General features: G+C 42.1%; 1 protein-coding gene across 1 annotated transcript in view; it reads left to right on the top strand.

The window, feature by feature from the left end:
- The window catches only part of Spag17 (sperm associated antigen 17), a 206,915-nt gene that overhangs the window by 177,896 nt on the left and 16,627 nt on the right, over nucleotides 1–12,392 (top strand). The window contains exons 41-45 of the mRNA XM_052178557.1: nucleotides 1,948–2,047; nucleotides 3,517–3,610; nucleotides 5,244–5,618; nucleotides 9,163–9,299; nucleotides 11,699–11,883. Of these exons, the coding sequence (XP_052034517.1) occupies nucleotides 1,948–2,047; nucleotides 3,517–3,610; nucleotides 5,244–5,618; nucleotides 9,163–9,299; nucleotides 11,699–11,883 (891 nt within the window). The remainder of the gene's footprint in view (nucleotides 1–1,947; nucleotides 2,048–3,516; nucleotides 3,611–5,243; nucleotides 5,619–9,162; nucleotides 9,300–11,698; nucleotides 11,884–12,392) is intronic.

Here is a 12,392-nt window from a genome sequence, read left to right as displayed (position 1 = left end):
AACAACAACAAAAAAACAACGTTGAACTGGAAGGAGTATGTTGTCTATAGTGGGAGAAAACTTTTTTATCCCTATACATTTTAGGTCCCTGGCTGAGATTCTCATAACAAAAGACAAACTGGTCAGAAAAAAAATATGGATTTATTTAAGTTTTATATGAAGACAGGGGATGTCATTTAAAAAATGAAAATCTAAAGAAATGGCTGGGCCTGCAAATCTATATGTTCTTTTTGATTAATAGAAAGCCAAGAATAAATATGTGTGATGAAAGTGTCACCTAATAGTAATAACCTTAGAGAAATCAGTGAGGCCTGAATAGACATTCCCCTTCCCTCTTCAGATAGGGAAAATACCTCTCACACAGAGGGCTGGAAGTCAGATTCAGGGAAAGGCTAGGAAAAAAAACCCTCCTAGGTGATATGGCCTAGAAACAATGTATGAGGGGCTGTCGCTGGGGAATGAGCCTGGGAGCCCAGGGGACAACCGGAGATGGTGATTGCAAGTGGTAGGGGCTCTCAGTACCCCTCCATCTTTGTGGATATGAGGACATACTCTTTTAACCTCTTTTAAATGTTGTAGTTATTCATGAACTACTCATAATTTTTTAATTGAAATATTCACAATTCAAAATTTGAACTTGTAGGTGGGTGGTTAATCACAACCAGAGAATGTGGGGCTCATAATTTACTGTGTAAATAAAATAAAAGCACAGAGCTTTTATTTTTATAAAAATAAAAATGGTTGGAACAAGAAATGTGGGCAGAGCATAAGAAACCCATGTCAAGGACATGGAAGATACACGGCAAATGCGAGATCATACAGAAGAATCAACACTGAGGCTGGAAAAAGGAAATGTAGACCTCTCGATTGCCAGGTTCATTGACTGCATGTGAGCAACCTCCAGACTTCCAGGCTGCCGAGGAGGCAGGAGAGAGAAGGTATTGTAATGGCAAACTAGACCTGTTTAAATAAGATGGCGTATTCATTGTGCCTTCACAGTCCTTCCAGGCATGCAGTCTGAGCACAGTCACTGATTTCAGAGTCAGCATGTCTAGAGACAGTTAAAGTACGCTTTCTTGTGGAATCTACTATACTGACTGGTTGTTTCCCTTCAGGGATTTAGTGTGCTTATCTATAAAATACAAAGCACATTTGCAGAAGATGCAGTTGTCAAGATCACGAGCTTAAAGATGTATAACCTAGCTTGTCATTCAGCTTGACTCTGTATTAATTATGCTGTTTTGTAGATATCTAGTCTTGAGGTTTTTACTATAAAATGGAGATAAGCTCACTGAACCCCAGTTTAGATCTCCTGGCCTTCCCTGGGTTATTGCCTCTCCAGTAAAGGCATTCTGATTCGGAAGAGCCAACACAAACAGTGTGGGTAGCCCCTTAATTTCCTAACAGCCTCTGGTGCTTAGCTCTTTGTATTGTGTGGTGGCTGCTGCTGCTACTGAAAGTATGGAAGCTTGTGGTTGTCACTTAAACCCCAGAGAACCTCACAATCTCAAAAACATCCATCCACTGGAAGGGTACCTTGGCTTTAGACAATTGAGATCAACTGGCATTGTTAGTCCCTGTCTCATACAAGAATCTGATTTACAAAAGAAGAAATGTGATTACAGAAGTAGGAAGTGAGCACCCCATTCCCAAGTAAAATAATTGGATGGAGCACCCCTTTAATTCCAGTACTGAAAGGCAGAGGCAAGTGGGTCTCCGTGTGCTCAAGGCTAAAATAGTTTATAATGCTAATTCCCAGGCCAGCCAAAGGTTGAATAGTGAGACCTTTTCCCAAGGGGGAGTAATATCCATCCAGTTTTGTCTTCTCAGTTTTCTCATCATTGGTTGTAATGGTTTCCAGTGGGACTTAGAAAGCACAAGCAAAATAATTTTTCCAATGTGTTTTGTGTGTCTTCTCTTGCATATCATTGTGGAATTGTAAACCAGGAACAATATCAAGAAAACACAAAATTACCTAATGCAAATTAAGACAAAAGAAGTAACACCTTATTTTAAGTCTGAATTGAGCCCGTTATTTAAGTCACAGGTAATTAGATGTAATTGACAATAATTTAATCTTCATAAAATGGTGCATTGCATGTTAAAATGTAAGTTCTCTTTCCTGATATTCTGTGCCTATTGCAACTGTGACCAAACAACTCTCACACTTCAAATCTGTGTTTGCACAAGCGCACATGATAAACTCTCTGCCCACTTGTGACTGTTGCTCTCTTCTCTCCCTTGCATGTGACGGTTAATCATTCTGCCTCTTACCTTCTAAGCTCTTCTCTGAGCCAAGTACTCTCTGTTGCTGATTAACCTACTGATAGCAAGTGTTGTCATAGGTAGGGTTTTACCGCTGTGAACAGACACCATGACCAAGGCAACTCTTATAAGGACAACACTTAATTGGGGCGTGCTTAAAGGTTCAGAGGTTCAGTCCAGTTATCATCAAGGTGAGAACATGACAGCATTCAGGCAGGCATGGTTCAGGAGGAGCTGAGAGTTCTACATCTTCATCTGAAGGCTGCCAGGAGAAGACTGGCTTCCAGGCAGCTAGGAGGAGGGTATTAAAGCCTATAGCCACAGTGGCACACCTACTCCAACATGGCCACACCCACTCCAACAAGGCCACATAGTGCCACTCCCTGAGCCAAGCATATTCAAACTACCACAAACTCCAATTTGAGGTTTTATTTCAATAGAGTTTCCACAGCCATCAACTGTCAAAACACCATTAACTTACTGCAAGTTCTTAGAAGTCCACAGGCACTGAACATTCTCCTCTTCCTCATGAGTCCATCCATTCCTATGACCCTAAGCAACATACCTGATTGGCCCTCGCTGAAACTGCAAAGTCAAGTGGACACTTTCATGTGTCAGCACTGCCCTGAAGTTCTTGAAAATTCAGGATACTATTACTAATCAGAGGAAATTCCAAAATGCATGACAAGTTAACAATGACCACAACTCATGTCTCTTGCAGAATTTTATTTGTAACCTCACCTTCAGGGCCTGGTCTCCATTGCCCATCATTGTTGCTGTATTTTTCCAACCCAATAACCAAATAAAAGAAATATCAACTCAATCAATAGCAATACAAGCTATATGCCTAGATTGGATGGATCTTCTACTACACTATTCTATTTCCATCTAGTTTATCCTATATAACTTGCAGTTTCTCCAGGCCACGAGCTTTTCCCCCATCCTCTCTGTCATTCCTCTGTAGCTCCTCCCCTTCCCCCCTCCCCCCTAGATTCTTTTCTCCTTCCCCAAACTCTCAGCTCTTCTTTCTTCCTCTTGCCCAATCATTGGCTCAAGCCTTTATTTGAAAAGTTAAGGTGGGGGAGAAGGTTCACAAGGCAACTCCTCATCTGTAGCCCCTCCCAGGAGTGGAATTAGCATCAAAATACAAGTTCAGGGCTATCCACAACACATCAGCTTGGCTAACAAATCTGTGACAGTTACTTAAAATAAGTGTGTATCTGATATAAGTTTTATGTTTTTTCTCTTAAGTATAATTATCTGGAGAAGCTTTCCAAAAGCCTGCCTCCTTTTACAAAGAAAAGTGAGGCCGAAACCAAGACAGCTGCTCTGGATCTTAACTCAGGTAAGATGTGAATATGGTTCCCATGCCTATCACCTGAACTGAACTGACCCACACCCAATACAGCCCCTTAGGATGTAGCTGGTTCTCACATCTGTTGTTTCAATGACAGCTGCTAAGCAAACATGCTGTTGGCTGCATGCTACAGATATGTTGGAGTTATATAAAGAGAGCAAGATGTAAATTCAATTTCAGATCCATTTTTTGTACCTAAAGCATTTGGAAGATCAAACTAGCCACAGGATCAATGAGAGGTTTTGTGAGACTAGAGAATTCACATGGTCTCAACATAACTCACATGCTTGTTAATTTCAGTAAGTGAGATGAATACTCATGTCCCACAAAGATACAGAATTTTACACCTTAGCCAAGTAGTTACATTTTTATTAAAGGTAAGATGTTCTATCTTTGAGGGCCTTCCTCACAGAGTATAATATACATAGTAACTCTACAGAATTCATGTAAAAAATTCTTAATCTGAATTCAACCAAGAGAACATAATTGACAAATGTGTACTAGTCAGTAGACAGTGTACAATACAACTGGCTTGGTCTCTTCAAACAAGTCAGGGTCATGATGCAAATGTTGTTCAATCTCAGAACCCTTGGCTAACAGGCATGTGACCTCAGGTTTAGTGCCCAGCACCACACATACATACATACTCAGAATCATCATCATTAAACCAAAAAGATGGGACAATTATTGTCATTCAAAAGAGACCATATAACATCAAAACACCATAAAACAGACCAAAGGTAGAAATGCACAAGATTTATTAGGAAACTGTATATCAGAGGACATGGTGCAATTGTTCATTTCTTAGATATAATGATGGAGCATGAAGACAAAAGAGAATGTATTCTCAGTAGGTGTGTACTGAGAGGCTGAAATGGAGTGTAGTCCTTCTCAGTAAGCTGAATAGTGAAGAGCGACCCAAAGAGAAGAACTTTCCACTGCATAATTTTATACCTACAGTACATCCACCCCAAATGTTTGTGGTCAGAAAAAGCATGGACTTTTTTAACAGAGCTTGCAAAGCAAAGATCAGGGCTAGAACAACAACTTGTGACTGTGGTGAGGAGACACCAGTGATCCTGAGTTTATGGCCCTGAGTTGTCAAGCTCACCACAGCCTGGAGAAACCCCACCCACTCCTTGAAAGGACAGTAGGCTTTCAAGTCAGTTTTTACACAGCTTTATATTTATTTGCCTTCCCAATCATATTTAATTTTGTTTCATACTGTATCTGTTTCTTAAAGGTACCTATTTTAATGGAGATGCATTTTCACAGTAATAATATGTTGGAATACATTTTTTTTAGTAGATAAAGGCAGAGACAGATGGTTTTGCCTCTTGGTAACCCAGCATGGTGACAGCTCCATCTGGTCCTTCTGCCCACAAGATCCAGCAAGCTCCTAGGGAGTATGCACTCTGCAGATACTGCCTTGTTTGTTAGTGGCAAGCCAGGATCATATTATGTGGAATCTCTCAATGGTGTGCATATGGAGTCTCTTTCAGGAGAGTGGGGAGGCACCCTACTCATTGGGAACCATTGTTCAGTGTTGTTTGTATAAGCATCAGTTGTCTCTGTGTCATTGGCCATAATGTGACTTTCATGGTTTGTTTTGGGATTTTAGATTCTACACTGACTGTAGTTGCAGAAAAAGAAGCCTCAAATATACATCCCCTTCCAAATCGGAATGTTGCTGAGAATATCCAAGAGTCTACTATCCAAAAAGAAGCTGAATATGTAACCAAATCTCCCCAGACCTCTTCTTCACAAAACAGATACGAAAAATTAACAATATCTCCCAAGGAGTATGCTAATCAAAGTCAAGCTGAAATTGAAACCAAAGACACCAAGGAATCTGCTAGCCAAAACCTCACTGAAAAGTTTAAAAAACATACCAAGAAGTCTGCTAGCCAAAACCAAATTGAAAATCTAATAAAATCTACCAAGGAGTCTGCTAGCCAAAGCCAAGTTGAAAATGTCACCAGACCACCTACTGAAGGTATGACCATTGTTTGCCTTCTTAATCTCACAGGCTCAGAAGTAAATGTTTTATGTCTTCAGAATGCAGGATCCTCCCATCTTGTCTCCAACACTGAGATCTCAGGCACATGCTGCCATACCAAGCATTTTACATGGATGCCGAGGATCTAAGCTCAGATCCTCATGTTCAGGAAATGTATCACTGACTGACCCTTCTCCCTGGCATCATACACTTTATATATTTATATTATATATTTATAATATATTATATATAATTATATGTGTGTAATTTATATATTAAAAGGTTACTCAGGCATGGGGGTAGGGGAAGATGGCACTGGCTGCTCCCCTATAATACTTGGATTCTATTCCAAGCACCCACATGGGACTTCCAGCCATCTGTAACTTTAGTTTCATGGTTTCCAACACCCTCTTCTAGCTACCTTGGGAATCAGGTCTTCATGTGGTACACAGACATACATGAAGGCAAAACGCTAACACTCAAGAAATTTGAAAAAGGAGAGGTTACACCTACTTAAGAAGCTGAGGCAGGAGGATTGTAACTTTAGGCCAGCCTGGACAACATAGCAAGACTGTGTGTATCCAAAGAAAAAGAACAAAGACATAAAAGATACTTGTGTGAGTTGTGATGGTGACAGCCTGTGGTGCTGTGCAGCATGGTACCTGGGGTCAGTCATCCAGAAACCCATATGTGAAAAGCTAGGCATGCCAGGGCATCCCTACAATTCCACAGCTGTGGGGGCAGAGGCAAGAGGATCCTGGAGCTTCTGGCCAGCAAGTCTAGCCAAATTTGGTGAGCCTCCAGTTCAGCAAGAGACCCTGTCTCAAGAATTAAAGTGGAAAACAATTGAGAAAAATGACCAACAGTAACGTCTAGCCTCTGCATACCCATGCAATGCACACACACACACACACACACACGGGAATGTGGACATATACATACAACCTACACATATACGAAGAAAAATGGTAAAAATAAATAAATACATAAATAAATAAATAAATAAATAAATAAATAAATAAATAAATAAATAAATACTTGGAAATTCATTACTGAAGTGAGTTCATTAGGACAGGTCAACTGAATGGGCATTTGAGTTAGAAGAATCAAGGTGATCGGAACATTAGCTTGTACAACATGCTGTGGGGCAAAGAATTTCTAGTTCTTCTGTCTCCTCTTCTGCCAGGCAGAAATCATGATGTGCACATGGCTACATAAACAGGCGAGTTGTGAAAATTATACGTAGTAATATATACGAACTTTTTGGTGCAGCACACAGCACATAGCAAACTCCCCATCAGGATTTTTCCATTAGGAGTAATAAAGTTCTGAGCAGTTAATTAGCACCATTGGCTAAAGCTGTTAGAAAGGCTGCCTACAAGAAGAATGGCGGTCCAGAGACATCAAAACACTAACTGCAGAGCTCCACTTCCAGAGATTCTGCTTATTCCTTATCCACAAGACCTGTCTGGCCTATGTCCAGGAATCTGTTTTTCCAGAAGCTATCCTGAGATGATGGTGCCCAGATAAGTCTGGTGCTCTGTGGAATCTGAGTCATCGGGGTTCACATTCCATCCCTGATGCCCATTACAGCTTCTTAAGCAATTTACTTCTGGACTTCAATGTCCCTCATCTGTAAAGAGATAGAGAGAGAAAAAGAGATAGACAGACAGACACAGAGAGACAAAGAGACAGAAACAAGAGAATATACTACAGCTGTATTCACTGCACTTTGTTAATTTTTTTAATGAGAAAACTCAAAGTTAACGAAAAAGGTAAGAGGTAGTGGATTTGTTCCTGTAAACCAGAGAAGAGGCTTCAAGGCAAGCCCCACAGATGCCCACCTCTGCTCCGAGGCGGGTGGCCCATGAATGCATGTGTGCTAGCTTGCTTGCCTTTTCTTCCTTTGGTCTGATTCTCACCCACAAAGGGCAGCTCACTCCCATGCAGCAGGAATCCTGACCCTAGAGGCCCAAGTTTCCAACTCTTCCAGGCCAATAGGCAAACTGGTGGTGTCCCCATCAACCTTCGTAGAATTATCCAGGAACAAGCCTTATGGCTCCGCTTGGGACATGTGCAGTCCCAATGACACAGACCAGAATGTCATGTTCGCAGATGCTTGTAGAAGTGCAAATTCAAGAGGGAGTAGCTGGCACACTGAGCACAAAGGCTAAAAGGGTCCCCTTCAGCCCCTCTGACCCCCTCAGAGCAGGCTAATCCCTCCACCAGATACCCACCCCCAATCCTGCCAACCCCTCCTCAGCGCCGCATGGCAGCTCAGTGCCCTCAGGGCTCTCTCTCACTTAGATGCTTATACAAGGGCAAAATGAGACAGTCTGTGTAGAATTAGTTCTCAGCGTGGTACTTGCCTGTAGATCACCCATGCTCAGCCATCCCTGCTTTGTGATTTGAATTCTGCCCTCCAATTTGTATACATGTGCTTGTGTGTGGTTGTCTGTCTGATACTTGTGTACAGGAATCTGCAGAAGAAAAACAGGGGGCAGTGTCAGAGCCCTCGGAGCTGGGATCACAGGTGATTGTGAGCTATCCCACATGGACACTGGGATCTAAGCAGATCCTCTGGAAGAGATGCAAATGCTCTTGAGTGCCAAGCCATCTCTCCAGCACCCCCTACCCAACAAAAGATGCTTCCATAGGATTATTTAAAAAGTCTTTTTAGTTCAACTTCCCTGAATATTTGGAGCAAATATAAACAGCTGTGACTTTGTGGGATATTCACCTCTGCACCCACCTTCAAATGACTCACCATCCTAAGGTCTTAAACCTCTGGTTTTATATCCATTTATAATTAGTATGCCCTGTTTTAGAGCTATAGGAATTGGAATAGACTTGAAAGTTCTTAAGGTGAGGCCCCCCTAGTAGTCAGAGATCTTTCAAGGTCAGTGTTCTACTAGCTACACTTGCTAACTTAAAAGAAAGGATCCTGGAGAGCAAAGTGTAAGAGAAGCTCTTCAAGGGGAAGTTAGAATTCTATTTGTTTAACAATGCGACCTGAACCTGCCTGCCACCTCAGAGGAACAGACAGAAGCAATGTCTGTAGAACTACCTAGCAAAATGAACAAATGGAAAATGAGGACTAATGAAAGGTTTTATTTCTTTAAGTAAGGCTTAAAGACGGGGCTGGTCATTTGAAATGTAAATAAATTATATCGAATAAAAAAAATAAATAAATAAAAAAGAAATGATTCCCAAGGGGAAAAAAAAAAAAAAAGACGGGGCTGGAGAGATGGCTTAGCCTCTAGGAGATCCAGTGCCGCCTTCTGGGCTCTGGGGCACCTGCCCCTACACACACACATATTCACATGTGCACACACATACCACACACTAACAACCACATGCACATAAACACATCCACATGCACATAAATAATAAATATATTCATATTTATTATTACATATCACTAAAGTAAAAATTAATCACCAAGAAAGGAATGACTGGAGACGTTTTTAGGCTGGTCCATGCCCTTCTATGTTCTAACAATATCTCAGATGTACCCTAACTTAAACTTTTTCTTTAACAGAACCAGACATGTTTATGCCAATCAAAATTCCAACCCAGTCCTTGCTGCAGGATGTTACTGGACAAGCAAGAAAAGAGAAAGTGAGGTTACCTCATTACATGATGGGCTCCAAGCCCAAGTCTCAGCCCTACGCCAAGGTAACAGAAATGCTTGGGCAAGCCTCCCGGGGCACAAAAACAGCAGTGCTCAGCCTCCACTGGCTTGCACCAGCTTCTGAGTTTCACCAGCCGGCTGGCAGGTCCCTGGGAGTGGTCACTTAAGGAAGAATAATTCAAGTGCTCTCTGTCGTTTACAGGCACTATCAGCCCCCTTTCTGCTTGTCAGCCAGGGCTATACCTTTTGGTAAAGTCCCTCTATTCTGGTTAAATGGCAATAATTCCTCAAACCACAGTCTTTTATGTTTGCAAACCTAAAGTCACTCATTTGCCTTGAACATTGCCTCCCTGCCCTGTGCACCCTCACTTAAGGACAGTCACAAAGCTGTCTATTGTCACCTGCTAATCTTTCAACACTGTCAGGTCACTCCTAGCAACTGCCAACCTTGGTCCAAAGGAAAAGGAAACTTTATGATCTTCCTTTTTAACCACTTCCTCTGAAACCTGTAAGAAGGGACCCGCCGCTACTCCCCGTCACATGTCACATGTGTGAGATATCCAAAGTAGCATAAAGAGACAAAAGACAGAAAGAATCCAGAGTCTGACTTCAACAGATGGGGCTGTGTTCATTAACACACATGGTTAGGAGAAGATGCCTCTCTCCTCAGGGAATGAAGGCAGTCTGCAAAGGGCAGAGCCAGCTGGGACCTGTTAGAGGGGTGCTGCAGGGGCTTGGGCCTGGGGGATGTTTGCGGCTCTGGGGGCTATGTGTGGATCTGTGGTCTCTTTTGGAATTGTCTGCTTCCGGGAAGACAGATCATCTTGGAAGACAGGCTGTCTTCATAAACATTTCCCTCTAGGTTGTGGCTGACCAATAAGGTTGGGCAAGGTCAGCTGTAATCTCGTGGGAGCCCTGTTTTAAAGCTGAGGCTCTCTCAATGCAGCCTGAGCTCTTCTTCAAGGTCTCCCTCGGTGCTGTCAGCCTGTCTGTCTGTGGCATTAATAACTCTTCCGGTATCTCCTACCTTAAAGGAGGACTGTATCCCTGAAACCAAAAACCCAAGACCTTTCAATCAAACGAAGCTTAGGGTAACGTCCAAAGAACTTGAGCTGGCACAAAATATGACCTTATGTTGTTGGAAATAGAATAATAAATTCAAGACTTTGCTGGAAACGAAGCAGTTTTCAGTATGTAATTCTACATAATGGGATGCCAGCATCGAAAAAAAGGCCAAAGTAGCAGGCACAATAATTTGGTTAAGATAGTGGTTTTTAAGGTTGGCTGTGTCATGGTCATGCTGCTCCCACCCACCCTATCATAAGAAATTTCTGTTCTCTTTCCCCAAATGACAGAATATGCCCCCTTCCAAAACCCCTCACCTTGTTAGCTTAGGGTACAAAACTTTAATAAGTAATTTGAGACTTGAGACCGCCTCCTTTTCTAATCATGGGCTCAGTCATATCACAGACCTGTAACTTTCAGCTCTCAAAGTTCTGAGACCAGTAGGCACCAGCCAACACCCAAGGAGGGAAAGAGACCCAGTACCTCTTGTTCTCCATGACTCTGACAAGCCCTAAGAGCACCTCATATTGAAAATGGAGTATAGCAATCTATTAGTTAAAATGTACTCTTTCATCCTACCCTGCCCAACTCACTCTCTTTTGCCACTCTGGGTTTCCCTCTCTTCTGTCCGTCCTCAGAGTCTTTTAGATAGTTTTCCCACCAGCTCTGATAAAAAATACTTGCTTATGCTCACAAGTAAAAAAAAAAAAAGGGTACCCCTTCTTTACTTCCATGGCACACGCTGGCTGTCACCATGGCATTGCCGTGTTACAGTCGAGTCATCATTCTGCCAAGCATATGTAACTGGTAATCATGCTTGAAAACATGAATGTGATGTGTATTGCATACAGGTTTGCTAGAGATGCAGATTCTGACTCTCTAGGTCTGATACATGACAGGAGAGTCTGCAGCTTATTACTGGGTGATGTCAGTGATGGGCAGAGAGTAAAAGTTTACTGTGTGGCTTCCTGATCAGCAGCATTGGCAACACCAGAGAGCATTTTAAATGCAAAGCCCTCCCTACTCTAGACACAGAGAGTCTGAAACTCCAGGAGCAGGAATATTCTAGAAGATTCTGCAGGAACCTAAGCAACCCTGACTAGCCACTGCTCCTAAGAACTTGGACCTAAGAATCAGGCAAGCCTGGGGTTAAGACTTCGCTACTTAGGCATTCAATGATTTATTTCAACTTTGAACTTGCAGTTTCTTTTCTTTAAAGAAAAACCTAAAACATGTAAGGATGTTGTAAGGATTGCACAAGACTGTACATTTTTAAGTCTCCCCTCGGCTAAGTGGTTATTATTCTCTGATGTCAGCAGTATTTTCTTTAATCAAACACTTCCCATCTCCCTTTTGTCAATGTCTCTGCTCTACAAAGGTGGAAGATCCTATTGGGGGGAAAGTGAATACATCCTCCATTGCATCTGCTGCTATTTATAACCCAAATGCATCCCCTTTCGGGTTCCACCTTCTCCCACCATCAGTGAAGTTTGGAGTGCTTAAAGAAGGACACACCTATGCGACCATTGTGAAGCTGAAGAATGTTGGCGTGGACTTCTGCAGGTGAGAAAGGCACCAGGTGCCTGCCCAGGCTCCCTCAATGCTTGTCTTTTCTATATTAATGACCACTTATTGAACTATAATGACATCTTGAATTCTGATTAATCACATCATTTGTTTCTTTATCCTTTCATTCATTCTTCAACAAATCAGTATAGACTGGACTCCAATAAGGTGATACCTGCTTTCACTCCTTCTGTAAGACATTATTCTTGCTTCAGTAAATGCTACTCAACTCTGGATCTAACATAGCAAAGACAATTTGTACAAGCACTTCAATAATCAGTACTCAGGCTTGAAATGGTGTGTCCTAATTTGTTCTCTTGCTGCCATAAAGACCATGATCAAAAGCACTTGGGCAGGTAAGGGTTGATTCCAGGTTGTGGTTGTATTCTGTCAGGAAGGGAAAACAAGGCAGGAACTCAAGGGAAGAACCTGGAGGTAGGAGATGACGCAGAGACCATGGGGGAATCATTGCGTACCAGCATGCTTCCTTTTCTTTCTTTTTTATT

This window comes from Apodemus sylvaticus, chromosome 4 (assembly GCF_947179515.1).
Source record: "Apodemus sylvaticus chromosome 4, mApoSyl1.1, whole genome shotgun sequence".
NCBI classification, from domain to species: Eukaryota; Metazoa; Chordata; class Mammalia; order Rodentia; family Muridae; genus Apodemus; species Apodemus sylvaticus.
This window is presented reverse-complemented; position numbering and strand designations above follow the sequence as displayed.